Genomic DNA, 24,039 nt, shown 5'->3' with positions numbered 1-24,039 from the left:
ACTTTTCTCAGAAAGTAACTCCGTCAGTTTAAATGATGAAATAAGTAGTAGACTGAAATCCAAGAAACCCAGAGTTCTACCCATTAACCAGGCTTTAATTTGGAAGATTTTGAGGATTAGAGTTACCTAATGTTTTGCTTTATAATAACCTAAATTGGTCTCTTGTTCTCATTTTCTTTAGTTTCCCAAAGGGTGTGACAGATTAATTAGTCAAAGTGTATTTTGAAGATTAACATGGAGGCAATATGTTAGAAAGCAGTTGAAGACAGGAAAATCATGTAAGAAGCTACTCAATTTTGTGGCCTGAGCTGATAAAAACCCAGTGTTGGAGGGTGGGGAGAAGAGGGAAAACTTAGCATATTATTTATAGTAGAAATTAGCAAAGCTTGGCGATACTTTGTTTTAGGAGTTAAGAGGAAGGGAATAATCAAATATGCCTTCAACCCTACCCTAGGGTTCTAGCATAATACTATGCTCTTGGCAGAAAGAGTGAAGTGAGACGGGCAAGGAATGATGGGGGAAGAAAGGGATGGATTAGTCCATGTTAGTGTACCAAGTTTAAAGTAATAGCATGGCCTCCATGTAGGTATATTTTGTGGGCTGCTGGAAGTGGAGGACTAGAGTTCAGGTGGTATATGAAAGCTGGAGATCTGTCTCTGAAGATTACTCATGAAGCTATACGGATGATTGAATTTTCATAGGGAATATTTGTTTAAGGGGGAGAGCGTGTGGCTAAAGCCAAGTCCTTTCAGTAGTCCCAATGGAGGGGAATAGGAGTAGGAACAAATTGATCTAGACTACATGAAATGAATCCTTATCGAACATCTCTGTCACAGGTGTTTCGCATGGAAGAAGAAAGGGGCGCTTACTATGCAGACTGGGAGGCACACTGAATGCCAAGGGAGTGCTAGGCCAGAGAGATGCCCAAAGATTTATGAAAATAAAAACTAGACAAAACGACTTGAAGTACCCAGGCCATGCATGGAGTTTATGGGAGTATGTGTTTCCCAGGAGAATAGGAGAGGGAATGGTTCTTCATGCAGAGGTCAAGGCACAGACTTGTCTTGGGGCAGTGCTGAGGAGTCTGGCATGGCCGTGATACAGGATATAGGGTGAAGAGAATGGCAGGGCACTTGATTGTGATAGGCAAGATCTAGAAACCACTGTGGGGTCTGAAGAATGTTAGAATCACTATTAATATAGAAGACAAAGGACACCTGGGTGGCTCAGCTGGTTAAGTGTCGGACTCTTGATTTCGGCTCAGGTTATGATCTCAGAGTCGTGAGGTCCAGCTCTGTGTCCGGTTCCACGCTGGGTAAGGAGTCTTACTTGAGATTCTCCCTGTCCCTCTCCCCTCTCCCTGTGTGCATGTGTTCTCTCTCTCTATCTCTCTCTCAAATAAATAAATAAATGAAATCTTAAAATAGAAGACAAAAATCAGTTTAACATAACTGGAGAGGAAATAATGAAAAATTTGTAGGTTTTTCTCTGCTGTTTATCAAGCAAATGCTGTCACAAGGAGTCCCTTCTATTAATTTGTATTCATTTTGTGAATATAAAAAATTTGATATATGATAATGTGACCAAAGTTAAGGAATCAAAGATCACACACGCACACACACATATACACATACACATATTCATTCCTCAGTATATTAATTATGAACAGGTAGGAATTGAGGACATGAAGATCAGCGAGTAAGAAAAAAATCTCGCCTCCAAGATTTTTGTTGATTAGTTGAAGACAGATAATTTTAAAAAAAAGTTATATTCTAGTTGGTTAAGTGTAAAGATACAGGAACACTCAAGGGGAGTAGATAATCTAACTTGGGTGTTAGTAGAAGGATCTAGGAAGCCTTCTTGAAGGGGTGATAAAAATTCCTTCTTAAATGATACAAAAGAATTAGTGGGTTGCTTTGAGAAAGGGAGTATGAGACCATGGCATACTATGCCAAATGGGTAGCAATAACCAGGACATGGAGGTAAAAGGAAGCCTGGTTCAATGTAAGGTGTCCTCATCATTTCATTATACTTGAAGTTCTCATTGTGAAATAGATCAGGGCAGAAAATGAGCTTGTAGATCTGGGTGGAGACCACATCCGTGGGGAAATTTCACATACTAATTGAAGGGACTTGCGATTTATACAGGGGAGTGACCTGGCTGGATTTGCTTCTCAATACATTACTTCTGCAGCTCGCTGTTGGATGAACTTGTTGGGAAGGTAGGCTTGGGAATAGGAAGGTTAGTTATGTGGATTTTGTAGTAGACTAGGCTTCACTAAGTAAAAGGGAATAAGGATGAACTTGAAGGGACAAATTTGAGAAATACTCAGGAAATAAAATTGGCAGGATTCATTAAGTTATTTATGAAAATTTAGGGACAGTGCAGGGAGTCAAAGGGAGTTTCTGGTTTGGTGGATGGTTCTGCCTTTAGCTGCAATAATAAATACAGCAAAAAAACATGTATATTGGATTAGATGATGAATTCTGTTTTGGACCTTTTGAATTAAGGTGCCAATGGGCTATCCACATGAAGATTTCCAACAGACAGTTGAATATCTGAAGATTGAGTGAAGTCTAGGTTTGAAACCCAAATCTGGGAGCCATTTGTATAATAGTCCTGAAATTCTAAGAGTGGGTATTCTCTTTAGTATCAGCATCATGTTCATAATCAATATGAAAGTGCTGAGTGTATACTGAGCAAACTACCACAGACCAAAATGTGAAATAAACTCTACTTAACTTGTTTAATTTTCTTAACTCTGATCTGACCTGAACCATACTTTAAGAACTGAAGTATGAACCTAATCAGAATCTTTTTAAAATGTTATTTATCTCCCCCCCTCAAATTAATCTTAGCACCAAAGTAGCATATAAAATATCATTTGAACTGAATTGATAGACCACTTACTAGGAGTTCTGAGAATTGGGTGGCTGGTGTACACAGGGCGCTGTATTCATTGCAAAAGACTTCAAAGGCAGTCCATATAATGATTTTGGCAATAAAAAGAATTTAATTTTTCCTCTCCCAGCTCAAGCTCAAGTCATCCAGGGAGAAAAATTACTCCCAGATGAGCTTACAATTGCCAACAATCCAAAATTTAACCAAATTGGATTCTCACACACTGTGTTTGGAAGGAAGACTGACAAAATGTTCTTCACTAGATTCTAGGAAGCCTAGGGCTTACTTAACTGCAGTGGCCCTGGAAAATGATTATTGCCTAAAGACCAAGAGTAATTAAGTCTAATGCTGTTCATTTGTGAGAGTTTTCCAGTAATAATTTTGGTAAGTGACATCTTGTATGATGAAAACAAAAATAAGAGAGTATAAACTGTAAAATGATGAATAAGGAAACTTACCAAGATTGCAGTATTTTGAACTTTGATTCATCATTTAGTTGGAATTTCATTCCAAAGGCAGAATTGATCAGGAGTCATGGCAAATAGTCTCCATTGCTTTCATAGTGCTTACAGTGTGTGAAGCATTAGTCTAAATACCTCACATATCCCCATACCACCATATTAGAAGAGTAGTTATTAACTGCATTTATCACATAGGGAAACTGAGGCAAACAGAGGGTAAGTAAACTTGCCCAAGATCACGTAGCTAGTAGTTGGTGGAGCAGGTAGTGTGCCCTCCGATTCTATGGTAGATCCAGGTGGTGTGCCCTCAGATTCCATGGTAGCTCTGGGTAGTCTGCCTTACAAATCAGTGGTACACTCGGGTGGTCTGCCTTCAGAATCCAGGTTCTCAATCACAATCGTAGTTTAAATGTTAGTGAATACAACTGGTAAACAGGGTATCTGTGTATTGTGGAATTTTATAAAATATGGAGATGACGTGATTCTTGCCCCTTAAAAACATGCAGTCTCTAGAACTATTTCCTAAATAATTTGCATTGCAGGGATGCCTGGGTGGCTCAGTCAATTAAGCATCTGACTTCAGCTCAGGTCATGATCCCAGAGTCCCCTGAAGGAGCCTTTCATTGGGCTTCCTGCTCAGTGGAGAGCCTGTTTCTCCCTCTCCCTCTGCTGCTTCTCCTGCTTGTGCTCTCTTGCTCGCTCTCTCTCAAAAACAAAATCTTAAAAAAAAAAATTTGCATTACAACACACTACAAAGATTCTTTTGATTTAATTTTCCCTACTGCTGTATAAAGGTGATATTAGCACATGTTTCTTATATCTAAAAGTGAAAATTTTTTAAATGAAAATTTTTAAAATGAAAATTTTAAATTGTTTCTTTAGGTTAACTTTACCTTATAGTGATATACAAATTATGTGTAGGGACTTCTAATTTTTGGAGATTTTCATAAGGACGTCAATGTGCAACAGCATATATAAATACTTTGCTCTTTACCCAAGAAATGTCCTGTAAGCAGAAATTATTTTAATCAAGTAATTCAAAAGGTACTAGGTGTTCCTGCTATTAAAAGTTTTCTTATGGGGCGCCTGGGTGGTTCAGTTGGTTAAGCGACTGCCTTCAGCTCAGGTCATGATCCCGGGATCCTGGGATCAAGTCCCACATCGGACTCCCCCTGCTCTGTGGGGAGCCTGCTTCTCCCTCTCTCTCTGCCTGCCATTCCCCCTGCTTGTGCTCTCTCTCTCTCTATCAAATAAATAAAATCTTAAAAAAAAAGTTTTCTTATGAAATACTTTCACTTTTTATTATAAAGATAATATATAATCACACGATAGAACATTTGGAGACAAAATATGAAAATACATAAGCCCAGCAGCTATCATACCTTAGAGTCTTACTTCCTTATACTCTTCTCCTGTGTACCTAGTCTTACATTATTGTAATAATAATATACTTATAATTTTGTACTTTAAGAAGTTTTAGTTTTATTCTTAGTATTATTGAAGATCCTTGTTTTTGTAAAAATAGAGTACTCAGTTGTCTTTCGGATAAATCCATATTTTCATATTCTGGGTTTGCTTTGTAGTTTTTACCAAGTTCCTATATTATAATTCAGAAACATTGTTGTGTTCTTTTTTCTGTGGTTTTCTTCACCCTTGTGTCCATTCAAGCCTGGACTTTCCTTAGCTAGGCACAGTCAGATCCGCGGATGCCCCCTGCCTGCAGGCTTCGTCTTGCTCAGTACCTGAGCCATTCCCACCTGGGTCACAGATACATTCTTAGCCTCAGATCCACTGATTAATGGGACTTGGAATTAGGTTTATCTATCCTGACATTGGATTCATGTGCACAGCTGTTTAGGCTCCTACTTTCTGTTAGTTGACCCTCCACCCCGCGGGTCTCTCTACTGCCAGTGGCCATAGGATCAACCCCAGGCCCTCACTTTCCTGCTTTCCCATCATCTCCCCTCTTTTTTTAATTGCCAGTTTTAGCTGGCATGGTCAAGTTTCTTGTCCGTAGTTTCTCTCTTCCCCTGGATGATTCCCCTTCATCCTGTAGGCCCCTTCTGGGCCTTTGTTACCCCTTTCTTAGCTCCTGCCAATTTTTATCCCTTGCATATTCCTAGTCAGACTTGGCATCTGACACTTGTACAAGATTTTGCAGGGTCACCTCCTGACTTTTGAATGGGACTTCTTGGAATCCTTCCTCATCTTCTTTATTCACTGCATTCAGCCTATGTCTTGCCCAAGTTATGCCCTTTGGACTTAGTTCCTTTGACTGGCTCACTGTCTTTGATGGCAGGTGCTATAGGTGGCTCTGCTTCTTTGGTGGATACTCTGTTCTGGGACCAGGCCTCTACTTGTCTCTATTATTTTTCCTTGTGGCTTTTTTTTTTGCAGAGACCCGAGACTCCCCAGGACAATGTCAGCATGGTTTCTTCCAAAGACAAATTACAATAGAGTAAAAGGAAAATTGTAATGCATGTGGTTACTTTTTAAAAAATTTATTCACTAATTTTTGTTAAATTTTTTAAATCCTTTTTACAACTGAACTATTTATCACTTGAAGCAAAAGGAATGCCTGTCTATATCACGTCCAGACGTCTTTGTACTGTGTAGGCTGTAGATGCAGTGCATGTTGTGTCTAGTTTAACATGACTGTAACACATGAAATAAAAGAGTCCATCAATACAGACTAAATTAAAATTGGAGTTGCATAAATAGAGTCTATGGTGAGCTGTTTTTGAGTTGCCTCATTTATTCTACTTATTGATGAATTTTCATAACTTACTCCTTGAATAAATTATCCAAGAATCAGCCTGTGATTTTCTTTATATATTACTTCATATTTGTATAAAGGTACTGCCATAATAAAATCTTATAATGATTACTGTTTTTACTACTTGGTTGGGCTGGATGTTTTTTATAATGATTACTGTTTTTACTATCCAATTGGACTGAATTTTTCATTTACAATTTATATAAAAATGGAACAACAGTGCGAGTCTGCTGTTAAAGGGGGCTCAATAATTCATTTTTTCAACTCTAGGATTATTCAGATCCTTTCCTTCTTTGTCATACATGTTATCAGTAATGTGATTAGAATATATAACTGCTTTCCTCTAAGATATCAAATTTGGGCATTCACTTCTTTAATTTCAACCTCCTGATGTTATGCCATTCTTATTCTCACTGACTTACATGTGTGATCATGTGGCATGGCCAGTTACAAGATGCAGCAAGTGGAGAGGTTCTGTGACAGTTATTGGAACAAGAAAACTGCAGGCATTAAATGTGCCATTTTCATGGTATCACCAGTTGAGATGTCCAAGTGATCTGATATGGGTCATAATTGAAGAAAATTGTTGACCATGGAGAAATCCGTGAAAGAATTAATGAGAGATCTCAGCTACTGGAAGAACATGGCAAGGGAAAGTCTGGTTAAAAATCAAGTCTAGGCAGGCTAGTAGTTGATTTTAACTTGATTTGTTCAGACCAGCTGTTACCTATCACTTCTTCCACACCAACCTCAGAGGTCCCAAATTATATCACCCTTATGACCAATTTAAAGGATTTCCAGCATTTTCTCTGCATTGCAAGGGTTTGTCTCAGGGGTAGCTATATAATATATGTGCAGAGGAAGAGCTATGAAGAGAAGGAAGAGAGTTCAAGTTAGGTGAAGTTCTAGATCCCCTATTCCTGGTTTACTCAATAGTGTTTTTATGCATTTTACATATTTGAATTTTGTGTAAGAATTTCTTTGAGGAAAGTGATTGCTTTAAGAAAGTTTGAGAATTAACCCATCCATCTTCTGCAGATACTGAGAGCCTGTTTAGTGCTGTCTCCTCTTTAGCTGTTGATGAGCAGGTGCAGTGAGTACCTGTTGAGTGCCAGGCCCTGTAGCACTGTCCTAGACATCCTAGTCATCTCTTGGGCTAGTGAATAATCACTGCTCTGAGATCTTAGTTTTTCCCTGTGGTTCTGCACACAACTTACTTATTTTTTATCTTCACATTTTTGGATGACCTTATTTATAATTTTTTTAAAGGTTTTATTTATTTATTTGCCAAAGAGAGAGAGAGCACAGGCAGAGGGAGAAGCAGACTCCCCACTGAGCAGGGAGCCCGATGCGGGGCTCCATCCCAGGACCCCGGGACCATGACCTGAGCCGAAGGCAGATGCTTAACCGACAGAGCCACCCAGGCTCCCCATATAATTTCAAAATAACTTCTATATGAAAGACTTCAAAATCTGTATCTCCAGCCAAACTTTGCCATGTCATACCTGTGTGAGGCTTAAGGGGTGATTCTGGCTGAACCTCACTTTTCTTATTTGTACAGCTGATGCCATTACCTTCCCAACCCTCATGGGATTAAAAAAAGAGAGAAAGAGAGGAGAGTGAAAGTATGAATTTATTGACTACACAGTTATAAAGAATAGAATTGTTTTTATTGCTGTAATCGACATCCTCAAGACTATTTTATAACTTTTTATTGAAGGGCTTGCTTGTTTCTTTGGAACCTGATACCCTACACTGAAGATTTACTGATCAATACTCAGTCGTTCCTTGTCCTCACATCAGACACCGCCCTTGATTTTACAGTTTTATCAACGGCACAATTGTTCCAGCAGTCCCTGTATCTCAAAATCTCACAAGCACCTTTTAATCCTCCTCCTTTTAAGTCTTACCGTTATCACATTTTTTCAGGCCTTTGCTGCAACATGTCTGGATTATTATAATAATCTCATAACTAGTCCCCCTGTCTCCAGTCTTCACTACTTCTGCTGTGTCTTCTGCTGTGGCGGTTTTGTTGAATCATTTTTGCTTTTTGTTTACCTTCTCCCAAAAAGCATAGCCTCCTTGCCTGTGAAACTTGAGTCTCCTACTGCCTGTACATTGCATTTAAGACTTGTGTTCCTTGTCTTCAAGGTGCTCTACCATATATATGTAATCTACATTTGTGGCTCTTCCTTTTACAACTCCTCCTTTATGAGCCACCTCTTCAGCTGAACTCTTTGTTCTCCAAAGGGATGTTGACCGCTTTTACTTCTGGATCTTTCTACAGGTTCCTCTGTCTGTCTGAAATGTCTTCACTTTGTTGAAAAACCACTGTATAGTACTAAGTAATTGTGTAAAATAGTTACCTCACTCTTAAGCTTAACTTGATTATTGTGTATCTATTTCTTTGTGAACTATATTTTGAAAGAGCCTCAGCTCCAGGATCAAAAAGTCCTTAGTGGCAGTAATATAGTTTCATCTTATAGGTTATGTCCTGCCATGTTTTGCCTGCGAGAAGGAAAACTGGCTTTCAGCCGGCTTTAATCTTGAAAATATAGGGCACCATTTTAATACTCCCTCTTTTCTTGATAAGATGCAGAAATATGTAGTAAGAGAATTATTTCAGCTGTTGGTATTTATTATTCATGTTGAAATATAGTTGAATGAAAGTACCTTTTAATAAGAAACTAACATTTTATAGAAAAAGTAAATTTACTCATTCCTGGAAAAATTGTCTTGCCTGTTCTTGCCTTTGATTAATCTTCAGGGGGACATTTTTTTTTGTTTGTAGTTTGCATATCCCTATTTTAAGGAATTAGACTCTGTATCAAGTTTTTTGGTATTATTACAAGTCAGCCAATCCTTTACTACTTTAATGTTGTCGACCATTCACTCTTAATTGTTTTTTTAAATGCCAGAAAATAAAAAGCAAAACCCCACCCTATATCAATGTAACTTTATGGTTAAGATTGTACATTCACAAAAGTCCAGAAATTCAAAGTTTTATAGTTCCCAAAAGAATCCTAATTCAGTCACATTGCATAAACTGATATTAAGGCTGAAATGTATCATCATTACAGTAATGCAGAATACTCATATATGCATGAGGACACAGTTACGGTTGCTGAGGGAACCATAATTTTGGATTTTCTGAGTTTTTTTGCACATACAATTTCAACCATAATGTTAAGTTAATGCAGTTTTTTTTCATTGACTCTGAAGTAATATATTTGTTGCTATGTTTATCTTAAAAATAAATTTTCATTGACTCTGTTTTTTTTCTTCTATATATCTATAAACCTGTGCTTATAGAGATCCGATGTCCCTACAAAGAGAACTACCTAAGGAATATTTCTATATAAAAATAGTTTTTCGCCTCATGTATACTCATATTCTTTCTGCCTTTCTCACACACACATACACACACAGCCTCACACACTTATGTTACATTCTGGCACATTATAGAAGCAGGTAGCATATCCACTACCTGCTGTTGAAAGTGTTGACGATACTGAATTATTTATTCTATCTTCTACACTCTCCAAAATCGTTTTGGGTACTTTGACACATTTTGGTCTCTTCCATATGGATACTTCATGGTGGCAGAGTTGCCAGATGCTCAGGTTTTGTGACAGTCTTAGTTTTTCAAGGACTGTTGGAATATTCTTGGGAGAATCTCGCCTTGTTACTGAATCCTATGGAGTGGGAAAATACTAACATTTCTTTGAAAGTGTTTTTTTTAAGACAAGGAATTATTACAAAAAAGTTATTAGAATGTCCCGTCTGAGTGTATTTAGCTTTGGGCACTTAGTAAGGGAGCAGTTTGTCATGAAATTCATGTGTAATGAGTTGGCATCTCTAATAATGAGTAATAATAGCAGTATATATAAATTTGGGGATTAAAACAAAGTTATTTAAGATATCAAATGTTAACTCTCCTATAACTTCAGCCCTTTGCTTATATCTCAGTTGCCAAAATACAAAGATGAAGAACAGGATGTCAAGTCTATCTTATCTTATTATCCTCTATCTATCTATGAAATATATATGTATTTCAAATATATATTTCATATATATAAAATACGCTAAATATTTGCTTAATTGAATAGAATGCAGATATTTATAGTCCCAGATATTTGCTTTTCCTCTTTAATATTAATAGAAATCTTTCCAATCCCTGCCCTTCACACATACTGAACTAGAAGTTTTCTTCATCTTTTAAGGTCCATCTCAACCATTATCTCCTTTAAAGCCTTTTTGGCTCTCCTGGGCCAGTCTGAGTTTACTTTCTTGCTTCTCTTGTGGCATTTTGTGTATTTTCTGACATTCCCAGACCACGACTATATACAAATACAAAAGGGAAGAAAGGAAAGGACCAACTCAGAAGGGATGCATCCATTATGTGCTATGTGCAAATGTCTAATATGGCAGAAGGAGGCTTGGATGGCTTTTAGGTGACCTATGGTGTGTGACTCTCGGACACAGGCAATGGAAAATTCAAATAACGTTGAGCCTCAGATATCTGTAAGGAGGCTGTAATGCGTATTTACACCCATGTTCAAGTATTTCTCTCTCTATTGTGTGGAGAGAAAGGGAGGAACATGGTCAAAGACAGTTTTTCTGTTTGTCTGTTTTTTCCCCCTCAGTGAGTGGGCTTCCCCCCCCCATTAAATGGAGAATATTTTATTCCCAACATCAAACTTGAAGCTGCTCCCAACATTGGAATTAGGAGGCAGGCTCACGAGCCACACCTCTGACTGGCTTCCTTTCTGTCACTGACTCTATACTACTTCCAGCTTTGCCTCTGACTGGCTAACCCAGAGCAGGTAACCTCATGTCGTGCTCCTCAGTCACCTAGTAAGCAAGTGTGGCCTGAGGTATTTTATGAGCTGTCATAAAATGGTGAGTCCCACATATAGTATAGTTTATCAAGGGTGAGACCAAGAAAACTGTATCTTACAAAGTTACTGTGCCATGTAGGTTATGTTGAATGACATCAAGACTTCATTTTTAGATCATCTTAACAATATTGTTTATTTATTTATTTTTTATTTTATTTATTTATTTGAGAGAGAGAGAATGAGAGAGAGAGAACACATGAGAGGGGATAGGGTCAGAGGGCAAAGCAGACTCCCTGCTGAGCAGGGAGCCCGATGCGGGACTCGATCCCGGGACTCCAGGATCATGACCTGAGCCGAAGGCAGTCGCTTAACCAACTGAGCCACCCAGGCGCCCTACTGTTTATATAGTATTTTGTACTTTTCACCTGTTTTTCCCTCCTGTACCTATGTATGTATTAGTTACTTAAAAAAAAAAAAAGGTAATCATTTAAGTTGTGATCAAGGGAAGCATGTAAAGAAAATGTTTTTATTTGTGAAACTTAGACAGCCATGTAGATTTTTAAATTTTCATTTTACTCTATTAAAATGATAAGTGTTAGTTTTTAAAAAGCTAGCTTTCAAATGGTTTCCCCTTGGTGATATAGACTAGAAAGCACATTCGTAGAATTTTTACATTGTTGGCTTGATGAGAAAGAGATACAGTGTTAATAAATCAATGTTTATAAAAAAAATCTCATTTTAAAAAAAAGATATGAAAGAGCGGGACACAGTCTCGGGACTCACACCTTCAGATTCTTTTTCTACTGCAGATGTACAATATTATTTAATATTTCACTGTCCCAGATAGTTTTTGAGTGCCTACTGTGGACAGTATATTTTACTGGCTTTGACTTTTGTAATTAGTTATCTAGTGATACCCTTATAATTAAAGTGATGTGTAAAATAGCAAAACATTGGGGATACTAACTAAATTATTTGTGGGGAGGTATTTCTTCAGATGGCATATTAAGCACCAAATTCAGGGAAGATTTCAAAGAACTGTCTTGGACTTGCCAAAACAAACATAGGAGAAATAATCAAAACACAGGGATAATCTCTATGAGCAGCATAACAACAAAATGTCACAAATCAAATGATAGAACAGCTCAATAGACTACAGGATTCTGGGAAGCAAATTTAAAACAAATACTCATAAGCACCAAAAAATTTAGGTCTTATGACCGATTATAGAAAGACTGAACATTTAGGAGACACTTTATTTTGTGCTTGTTAATTTTAGCAGTAGATGTGACTCAGTAAAAATAGCAAGTTACCATATTTTTCCTTGTTAGCTTATTCGTTATTTGGGCACAAAATACCTTACTTTCCATGGTTGTCAGGGGCACTTTACTTGATATACCAGGAGGCAGTTACTATTATTGTTGTTGTTGTTATGATTGCTTTAACTATTCCTGTGTCATAATGTTCAAGCCTAAAGGATGATGATATCTAAAAGCCACTCTGGGGCGCCTGGGTGGCTCAGTTGGTTAAGCGACTGCCTTCGGCTCAGGTCATGATCCTGGAGTCCTGGGATCGAGTCCCGCATCGGGTTCCCTGCTCGGCGGGGAGTCTGCTTCTCCCTCTCCCACTCCCCCTGCTTGTGTTCCCTCTCTCACTGTGTCTTTCTCTGTCAAATAAATAAATTAAAAAAAAAAAAAATCTTTAAAAGCCACTCTGTGTTTGTCTATAGTTTGTTCCTCAGGCTTGTGCCTGAACTGAGCTTTATGTATCTATTTGAGCAGTAATCTTCCTGGCTTGACTGGTCACTGTGTCCTTAAATGTGTGTAATCTTAGACAACATAGGTAGTGTTGGGTTAGAGTAATGATAGGACCTATATCCATTGCCTTGGGTCTCTGGTCTTCCAACTTTATAATATTTAGAAATGAACTCCAGGGACTCATGAGTGGCATGAACTAAAGGGCAAAGAACATTCCAATATAAAATGATATGCTGCTGTTAAGGAATAGTCTATGATAGATTAATCATGAGGTGGAATTATAAATATTTCACATACTAATTATATTAGTTTATGGAGATAAAACACCATATGAAGTGTTCCCAGCACACTCAGCTAGTTAGATGTGCTTTGCATGTTAATTGACTTAGTTCTTCAAGGCTGATGATCATGAATCTCTGAAGATGACAGAAATCATCATCATGATATTGTACATTCCTGATCTTTGTACCAGGTTGACACCTACCTTCCCCCAAGAGTTCCTTTTCTTTGGATCGTATCATGAGTCCTTGATATATTAGGATGATGAAGCAGAGAACAGTGCCTGAGATATTATTAGGGACCCTAAAAAAAGTAATGGGTTCAGTCAAAAATGACATCAAATAATGCATCCTATACTTGTGTGCTCAAGGTAGAAGGTAAGTTCTTTCTTTTGGGGACATGAGATACTTCCCAACTTGTTTTTAATGGTAGGAGTAAATATCATATTGAACACTTGACTATATGTAGAGGATCAACCAGTTTTATTTTCTCAGTGTCACTGAGGTTATGAATGACTGACTCATTCATTCATTCACTTATTTGAAAACATTTATTGAGCATCTGAGATAGGATAGTGAACAAGGAAGATACAGGGCATGTTTGAAGAGAACTTAAAATCCAGAGTGGTATCTGTCATGTTAGGGAAACTATAAATACTAAAGAAAAGAACAGTAGATCTAATTTTTCTCATCAAGGAATATATACTTTAATGGGAGAAAACAAGATTACGTGAAATATTAGAGAAACATGTAAAGCAGATATGTAAAACTATGTAACAAACCAGGACCCACATTTTTAATGGACACATTTGGTGACCAGGCCCATTAGTTCAATTAAATTTCCAATGCAATTTCTTCCATTAGTCTATTATCTGTTATCTTTAGTTACCTACTAGGCACTCCACTTATATACACATTTGTAGAAACTGTCCCTTCATTTCTTCTCTATTCCAACCACCGGTTTGTTTTCTCCTTTTGTATTAGGAAGGTTACCACTGCCCATCTGACTGCACAATCTAGAAACAGCCTTACCCTTAGCCTGTTCCTCCAGTAACCAAGTCAATATTGCTGTTATCTTCATTGCTTTTCTTATCAGCTGCTGCTTTCTAGCCCAGTGCCTGACCGTGTTCTTGTTATTTCAGTAGGCTGACTCCTTCGTGTGACTTGGGGTGGCCACCTTGATTGTATGTCTCCAGGAGATCCTTCACTGATGGTCACTAGCTTTCCACTAGTTTGTCTAACTCTGTAATCACTCAGTAAATGATGAATGAAGGGATGAAATAAAACTACTCAGGTTAGTACGATTCTTCTTCATACCATTTATATTTTTACTTCTCAAACACAGATGATAATGAGAAGTACAATTAACGGGAACCACTGAATCACATTCTAATCTTAGACGACTCAAAATCAGTGTGGAATAATTGAAAAAAATAGAGGCTTTGGGTCCAGATCAACTTGGGTTTGGAACTCCTCTCTGCCTCTTAGTAACTGCTGTTGCCTTAGCACAAAACCAAACCTCTCGTGCTTTAATTTCTTAATCAGTAAACTGGAAATAAGAAGACACATCTCTTAGGATGATTAAATTAGACTATATATGTAGAAAAATAAAAACCCTTGCATTATTCATGGTTCCTTGTCTTCCTTTAGAATATGATCACATGGCTGTTGGACAGCCACGGCTTTAAACAAATTGATTTTATCTTTGGATATATATATAGAACAACCCCCCTTATTTTGAGAGTGGTAGTGATGGTGATACTTTGATTCCTCATCCTCTCATTTTACTACTATTTTTCTCAGCCAACAAGCATTCACCACTCAGTTAAGGATAATAAGAAGAAATAAAGCATTGTTAGTATAATTATAAGTGTACAGTGGATCCCCATATTGCTAACAGATAAAGTGTGAACTTAGAAAACTTCTTATGCTATATTCGGGTGCTTCTAGGTCTGATGGAAGACCACCTTTCCAGTTTTATTTGATTACTTACTTTTTTTTTTTAAACCCTCAACTTTAAGCAACCATCCCTCCTCTCTGACTGAATTCAAATAGCACTGATCATTCCAGACCAAGACCTCAGGACCCAGGATTCCCTTGATACACTCAATAAACTTGACCTTTCCTGGTCTTTCACTGCTCTTTGTTTTCTCTTCCTCCTCTGAACCGATCTTCTTTTAGTACCTCTCCCTTCATTTATAATCAGTCCTGCCCTGCTTTGTGACATTTCTTGTGCAGGACAGAGCTGTTACTTCCTTTTTTCTTGTTATTTAATGTTTCCTGTATTTATGGCTTATTTTACCAGTTATATTGTCAGCTTCTTTTGAACAGGGGTGTTATCTTGTACTTCTTAGTTTGTTGAGACTTAACAATATTTTGATTTGTAGACTAATTGATAGATTATCTAAAACAGATGTATCTATAAATGTTCTGAGTGGTTCATATTCCCTTATGTCTTACAAGAATACTCTTAATAGATTCTGGTCCCAGAATACATCAAAAATGCTTAAGTATACACAGTAAAAATTGCAATTTATTTCTAATTTTTTTTTTTTCATTACTAGACCCGCACTCCCTTCCTGTTTCTTCCTTTCTTGTTACCAGCATAATTACTGGGTGTCTTTTATGGATTAGACACAATACCAAGAATGAAAGGACTTGAGAGTTAGCTTGAATAACTTGAGACACCTAAATTTAAGTGGCTCCTTTAGCTAAAAAAGCTCATATATATATACACACACACACACACACACACACACATATATATACATATACATATATATGTATATGTGTATATATAATTTGTCTCCTTAGGCAGCTGTGAGGCAGGTGAGAGTGCTGATGACTGAGGAGTGGATATGTGTTAAGAAACCCCTTGGAGATACTGTTCAGTGACATGTCCTATCTACAGACTTTGATTCTCTGCCTTCTGGACACATGTTCTTTACACAGTATTCTCCTGGCCATAATGATAAACACAGGAAAGGAACATTACATGGTGGAGGAAGAAAGCAAAACTGATTACTTGATGCTACCCTATGGGACAGCCTTTGGGAAGCTGGATACTCTATTTAACAGCCTGTAAATTACCCATCACGGGAACCTGGAAATTAAATGACTACATTTCCTTTTCCTTTAGATAAGACTTCCATCTTGTATTTTTAATTGTTTTAGCAAATGGAAACATTTTGTTATGCGTGTTCTTGAAGGTTTTTGAAAATCCATAGCATTTAAACGTGCAGTTGAAATGGTCTAATTAAGATGAAGTAGCTGACAACTAAAGCATAGTGTGTTAAAATGAGTTTTGCATATCAATGATTAATGAATATTAGAACTCTGTTATCATTCTACACAGGTTTTACAAATTAAAGAAATATATATTTAAGCCAAAGACTTTTGAAGGGTTTGGAAATAATTTTCATTTATGCATGTATTTGCTATTGAGCTCCTATTATATTAGAACATTATCACCACACTCTGGAAGTGACAAAGTGAAGGAAATGATAGTGCTCCTGTTTCATGTCTTACATCCGGTTCATCAGCAAACCCTGCCGTCGGCCCCTTCTCGTCGCCTCCAGCACTACCATCTTGACCCAAGCTACCGTCACTTCTTTTCTCTTCCCCTGACTGTTCTCCTGTCTTCTGAAAAGATTCCTTACAGTCTGTTTCCCATGCAGTAGTCAGCGTAAAGTTTTCTGCTACTAAAAAGCAATAAAACAGCTCATGAAATACATAAACAAATGTAATAGAAATATAAGAGGTTATACAAGAAAATTTTTAAACTTTATAGATAGATGAATATAAGAGTCATGAGCTGGTTGAAGATACTGTGACACATCACATCATGAAATCTGTTAAAAACCATATTTCAGAAATAATTTTTAACATAGTAAAACGGCATGTTAAGTATTAGAAGCAAAAGAAAAAAAAATCTATGTAGTAATGGCAATAATGTATATACACTACAAAGTGAAAAGAATAAAAGTGAATATACCCAATATGCATGTATAACTTTGTCATTTCCCTTCTTAAAAATCCTCAGTCTCTTTCCCATTGCTCTTACCATAATATTCAAAATTATTTTCATAATAAGAGCTTTTCTTCCAAAGGCTTCCAAATTTCCTTAGCCTCTTCTCTGTCTACTTTCTCATTGAACAAATTGCTTCAGCCTCCTTGCTCCTTATTCAGTCCCCCCACCTGCCAATTTTCTTTTTGCCTTAGCTACTTTATTTTCCATCTTATGTCCATCATTTAACATAGTGCCTTGCAAATAATGGATGTTCAACATATACTGGCTAAATGAGCACCAGAATGAAAATAGTGGCTATTTCTTTTTTGGGGGTGGTTGCAGGTGATACTCACTTAATTTATATTTTTTGTACTTAAAACATTTTCTGTTGTGAACACATGCTTTCTAATTATCAGGAGGAAAAAGAAATAATGCCATTCCAAAATTAGGTAGGTGAAATTCAGCAAGTCAGGAGGAACTTAGAAATTAGGTTATCACAAGCAGGTCAGGGGTCTAAGAAAATCAGTTCAGTGAGGAATTGCATTCAGGTATCATGGGTGAAGTGTTGGATTGAGGAAATCTGGTCCATTCGCAGCTGTGCTTTCCCACACAGTACCCATTACTTTATAGCTATTTCATTTAAGCTTAAATGAATCAAGTTCAAGTGAGTTTAAAATTTAGTTCCTCCATTGCACTAGCTACATTTCAAGTGCTCCATAACCATACGTAGCTAGTTGCTGCTATATTGGATACTACATACAGGTATAAAACATTTCCATCATCACAGAAAACACCATATCACAAAGTATAGGATCTAGAATCCTAGAGAGTCTATATCAAGGAACAAGAACCAAGATAAGTAGCAATGGAACAACAAAGACTTTGGTAATGAGGCTGAGCAACATGAATCTAGACAAGGAGTTTAGGTATTGAGCAAGGAGACACAACTGGAAGAATGGAATTTACTCTTTTGTCAAAGGCCTACTGAAGCCCTGCAAAGAATTATTTAAGAATTCAACCCAAACTAGGATCCATGTTAAATTGTGTACTATATCTTTTTATGTGATAAAATTGCTAAATGATTTTGTGGGGCAGAAGGGGCCCTTGAAAAGATTTCATGGAGCGAGATTGAGATAACTTAGTTCATGAAGTATTATTACTAGATTGCATGGTGGTGGTTGGAATATTGAATGTCTGTTTACTGTTTCTCATTTCACTGCCCTTCCATACCCTTTAAGATAATAAAAGTATGCACTGTGATAATAGTGGTCCCATTCCTACAGTGCTTAGGTATATGTCAGCATCTCTTTTTATGTATTGAGAGAATAGAGTAAAAGCCAAATAACTAGTTTATTCAAACTGAGCCAGCAAGTATAAAATCTCTAATTTTGAATTTCATTATGTTGAATGATTTTGGATTCCTTAAGCAAATATGACTCAGATTGTAGATATAGTGTGTATTGGAAACAATTGAAACATGTGTATGGATACAACCCCACTATAGAACGGTGTTAATGTGGTTGGAGCACAGAGCATTTTGGTTAGACGATTATAATAGCAGCTTACTTAATACTTTTGGTGAGATGGTATAAGCTAATGATGTAGCTGTTAATTTGAATTTAGCAGACATTTTAAATATAGGTTTCTCTTACAGAGACAAAAGTTGCAATTTAAAGCTCTTTGGTGGTCTAAAAACAGCTTAATTCTGTAGTAGCATGGGAATAAGTATTAATACAGCTTACACAGTGATTGTACCATGTCATGTTTGTGAAAGATTGCACAACCGCTTTCTCTGGTTTTTATGTTAATTTAAAAATATTAAACATAAAACCTTATAACATCTTCATGCTGAGATAAACCGTTCAATTTAACTTGTGCTCGGGCAGCAGCTGTCAGGAATTATCTTGTTCCTAGTGGTTTTTGCTATCACCTTGTGCCCTTTTCTGTCAGAGACACAGTGTGGGATGATAAAGCTCACCTTGTTAGGATTTATTGCTTAAATAATACCTGACGCAAGAAGAACATTGGAAGCCGAGGGGTTAGCTGCTGATCGAATGAAGCCATTCATTGTATTAACTGTTTTTTTAATTGTTGGAAGGGGGTAAAGTAAAAATTGCCTATGAATCTTACCTGTGTTCCTTTCGTGGGCATATTCATTGCTTTTTTGGGGGGGGGTGCCCTTGACTTGAGTATTTATGGAACTGCTTGTTGTCCAATTTACTGTTTTACAAGTGAAAAAATAAAGAAGAAATGTTTTCCTGATGCTGGAGATAATTTCCACAATTTAGAAGTAGTGAGGGCTATTTCAAGATCAGTTATAAAAATAAAATGATTTTCCTGTTAATGATTGAACAAACTGAAGGAAGTGTTGGTGTGGGCCATCCCAAATGGTTAATATTATGAAAGTCATTGCGGTTTCACGTATTACATTCTTTCATTTAGGAGGTTTTATTTGGAAGGCTCAACTTTAGATCTAGATTCCTTAATTATGGATCAGCTAGCAGGTAGGGTAAGGAGAGGAGGTGTATGGTAGGAGTAGAGTGAAGGACTCTCCTTGGCTAAACATTTGCTATAGATGGTCCATCTTGAGGATAATTCTCATGTTGGAAATTAACAATTGGATTATGACTAGAAATACATATATAATGGGTTTATTGTTTATGGAATGTGTTTTTCCCTTCTACTCACTGCCATTTAATGCATATTTCCTCAAATTTATGGTTTTGTAAATGTATAACTGAACAACAATTGGAAGACTAGATCACTGAATTACAATATACCATTAATTTAGATTAATCAATTGTTAACATTTTATCCATTTTTATCTCTATGCAAATATATACATATGAATATTTATTATCAGTAGTAGCCTTTTAACTGAACCATGTAAGAATTAGTTGTAGACATGGTGACACTTCACATGTAAATAATTCATTGTGTCTCCCAAGAATAAGTATATTCTCGTCCATGACCATAATAAAATTATTACACTTGAGAAATTTAAGATTGATAAAAATGTACAGTCTTATATTAAGTCCATATTCAGAGTTTTTGTCCTTATAATGTCATTTATAACTGTCTTTTCCCCATCTAGTATCCAGTCAAGAATCACACATTGTATTTTGTTTTGGTATCTCTTTATTTTCCTTTAATCTAGATTTTTTTTCCCTTTACGACATTGACATTTTTGGATATCAAGCCCTGTTATTTTGCAGAATATTTATCTGATTGTCTCCTCATGACCAAATTCAGGTCAGGCATTTTTGGCAGGAATACTACATTGGTGATTTGTATCTTTGTCAGTGTACCACATTGGAAAATACATATCACTTGTCCTATTATTGTTCATATTAAGTTTGATGACTTGGGTAAATTGATGTCTACCAAATTTGTCCATTAAGGTACCATTTTTTCTTTGTAGTTAATAAGTAATATGGGGGCTGCATTTAATGAATTTTTCAGCCTTGTGTGTGAAAAACATTGAGCTTGCTCGGGTCTCATGATTAAGAATGAGTAATTGTTTGCAGTAGTGTTGTATGGAGGGAGAGGAGGGGATATTTCTCAATCATTAGACTCACAAGTCATCATCCATTTTCTTTTAAGGAAAATATTGATTGAGATTAATATTTCATTGTTCCCTTTACTAAGGATCAGATTTGTAGATAAGCAAATATCTTCATATTTCAGAATTTTCAATCCAAGCTTTAGAAAGTCTTATACTTGGTGGTGGTGGTGGGCATGTTTTTGGACAAAATATAGTATTTTTTATCGTAATTTTTCTCCTTGCTTTAGTTGAGTACAGACAATTAAAAAAAAATAAATACATCTCCTTTGTAAGATTTTTTACTTCAAAGCACTAAACCATGGCATTAATACAGCAGTGTGGGTTTAAAGAGAGATCACTGCCTTTTGGTCTTATGTGCCTTTTTTAGTCCATGAAGAAGACACTTGAATTCCTATTTATGATATATGCACTTACTATGTAATCATTCTTCTTATGTGAAAGGCTAGTGCTGCAGATCATATAAACACCTGAAGTTAGCCATTTGGCTTGTCAGCAAGGGAGAATTTATAGTAGTTGTAATCACGGTAATAATAAGTATGATATTTTGTATTTATTAAGTACAGAAAAAAGCATTTGTAATGTAAGTGGTCCACAGCCAATTCATATCTGTGGTGTAATGAAAAGTACTTCAGGCTTGGAAGACCAGGAGTCTGCTTTGCCACTTTATACCAGTGTGATTCTAGAAAAAAAAAGAAGAAAAAAAAAAAAACCTTCTTGAACCTCATTTTTTAGAATGGGAATTAAAGCTGTAAGGGTCAAGTGATGCTACATTATGTTATAAAGGTGGCATTCCATCAAAATTGTGCCATCTAAATGTCCTCAGCCGTTCAGGGAACTGTAATTTGTCCCTCTTTTGTATCCATATGTGGTACACCTTGTTAGTGAAACATTTCCAGGTTGTCCTAGATAGTTATTACTCTCTTAATTGTTTTTGTCACTGTTGCAGGCAGCATTTATCCTGGTGGGCTCTCTTGTTTCATCTTTTTTGTTCTTCTTGGTTAGACTCTGGCACGCAGTAGGCATTTAGTAAATATTTGTGGAGTGAATGGGTGAATAGACACTTTCATTTATAAACATGGTAGGTAAGCTTTCAGTTTCCTTTTTTCCACAAAGATAAGGAATCAGCTTTCTTCTTCTTTTTTATATTTATGTTTTTATATAAGGGGTTTTATAGATTATACATCCGGTGCCATTAGCAGTCCAGTAATGGAGAATAAAATATTGAAAAAAGAAAAACACAAAATATTGCAGAGCAGTTTAAAAAAAGGGAGGGAGGAGGGACAGTGAGAAAACATGCCAAGAGAAAAAGACCACACTCGATAAGTCTATTGCATAAATCAAAAGGGTTTATGTCATAACATGAACATGTGCCATTCCTGCTCATATATTGAATTTCAGTAGTTTGTTGCATAAAGAAGTGAAGTGTAATGAAACTGGCAAGCAAAGTATTCCCCAGTCAGCCTTATCTTTGTTCCATTTGTCCTTCAGATAGCGCTTTTCTTGCCTTTTTCAATAAAATCCATCCGGCTTTTTTTTTTTTCTTTTTTCTTTTCTTTCTTTCTTTCTTTCTTTCTTTCTTTTTTTTTTTTTTTTTGCATCTCTCAGTAACTGAGCTGAGAAGACCAATGAGATTCGGGGCTTTTATAGTTCTTAGCAGCTGCTTTTTAAGAGATCAAAACTTAGAATGCTGCTACATGGTATTAAGGCTTAACTATTGATGTGTCCCTATAGGGGATATGTTTTTCTTGGGGTAGGAAGAGGGAAAAGGGGAGAAGGGGGAAGGATGACCACTTCAGGCATGCTTGGGACAGTAAACTAATTTCCTTGTTTCCTAGGATCCTCTTTGCAAGCTCAGTGCTGAACCTGACCGAACTGGCTGCCCTTCGGCCCGACCTTGGGAAATTGAAAAAGATTCTGTACTTCCATGAGAACCAATTGATATATCCTATCAAGAAATGTCAGGAGAGGGATTTCCAATATGGATACAACCAAATTCTCTCATGGTAGGTATAGAATGTATCATTATATTTAGTCCTTTACCACCATTTTCTTTATAGATAGTTAGCTTTTAAATCTGGAGACCTACTGTACACTTATTTTAAAAACACCTTAACGTGGGGGCGTATGTGTAAACATACCTTCCACGGTAGTAACTGCTTGTGCCTTTGCAATATATGTATATAGAGGAGAACAGCCAATCCTTTTATAAAATACTCACAGGTAACAATCTAATTATATGTTGAACTAGTTATCTGACTATTTTCTACAACATTTAAAATAGAATCACAGTGTTGACACAAGACCTTCTTCCCCCCTTGATTCCATCATGTATTGTTTAAGGGGTACTTTTAGAAAAGAGCGGTTAGTCAAGTCTCATTTACCAACCACTTTCAATATATATAGAAATTTATAGAGGAAGAAATAGAAATTAGAGCATAATAGAGCAAGGGAGTTTTGTCCTCTTTTTTTCTTTTTGTTTATAAGAGAAAACTATGGAAAATGAATCTTTAGGTGGTTGGGTTTTTTTTTCTTTTCCCCTCATTGAGTCTTCTGAAATTGCACAGCCTTAAAATACCATGACATTTCAAAGGTGATGGTCCTTCTCTGTTGTTACTTCAACAAAGTGTATCTCTTGAAGCTTAGTTAATGAAAGAAGTTAATAACAACTCTGAAACGGTTTTGTGATTGGATCCTACTCACATAACTGTAGCAATCAAATAGAATCAGGTTGGCTGTGATTGGGTTCATCTTACTCACCTTTTTAAAATAGTTATTAGCAGTTGGGATTGATGGTGTGTTTAAACAGACTCCCAACTCTTACAAGCATATTCCATAGCTATATGGTAATATTTCTGTGTTTTGAGCATTTCGTAAATGTTTTCCTGCAATCATTTTTACAAGCTGCTTCAATTGTGAAGTAGCAGCACTATCAAAATAGAGTGGAACTGCTTCACGTCAAATGTCTCATAAAAACGCAACCGTTTTAAAATTTCATAATAAAATTAAAATACTTTATTTTATATTGAAACAGAGAAGGGAAATATGTTTTAAAAACAAAAATAATATCATTTTGTGCTTTATCAATATGGAAAACATTTGTAATATTCTTTTCATTTCTTGAATTAGCATCATTCTTTTCCCCTGATAGTGTGTGTTTATTACCCCTGAGAAATAACTGGGGAAAAAAATTAAGTCTGTTTTTCCCTTTATGGGTGGCTTTAAAGTTAATGGAAGTTACACCCACTCATATCGGAGCTGAAATGCATGAGAAGAATATTTCTGTAGGCTGTCTTGGATCTTTAATTTAGCATAGACTGGGTTTTTAAGAGCGTAAGTAGTTGGGTTGCCTGCCCTGTGAGGGCAGATGTCTATAAAAAAATTTTAGCTCACTGCCCCTCATCTCTCTATTTTATAAAAGATTTTTTTTGCTCAAAAGGAATGAGACTATAA

The 24,039-nt window shown here is 36.5% G+C and overlaps 1 protein-coding gene across 14 annotated transcripts in view; it reads left to right on the top strand.

The window, feature by feature from the left end:
- Nucleotides 1-24,039, top strand: part of GTDC1 (glycosyltransferase like domain containing 1) — a 407,743-nt gene that overhangs the window by 164,872 nt on the left and 218,832 nt on the right. For all 14 annotated transcript variants that reach the window (XM_064586475.1, XM_064586472.1, XM_064586476.1 and 11 more), the window contains one exon: nt 22,425-22,592. In XM_064586475.1, the coding sequence (XP_064442545.1) occupies nt 22,425-22,592 (168 nt within the window). The remainder of the gene's footprint in view (nt 1-22,424; nt 22,593-24,039) is intronic.

This window comes from Mirounga angustirostris, unplaced genomic scaffold (genome assembly GCF_029215605.1).
Source record: "Mirounga angustirostris isolate CCGP_5_RB_7025 unplaced genomic scaffold, mMirAng1.0.hap1 SCAF_3, whole genome shotgun sequence".
Classification (NCBI taxonomy): Eukaryota; Metazoa; Chordata; class Mammalia; order Carnivora; family Phocidae; genus Mirounga; species Mirounga angustirostris.
Note: the sequence above shows the minus strand (reverse complement) of the source record. Positions and strands in the feature narration are given on the sequence as shown.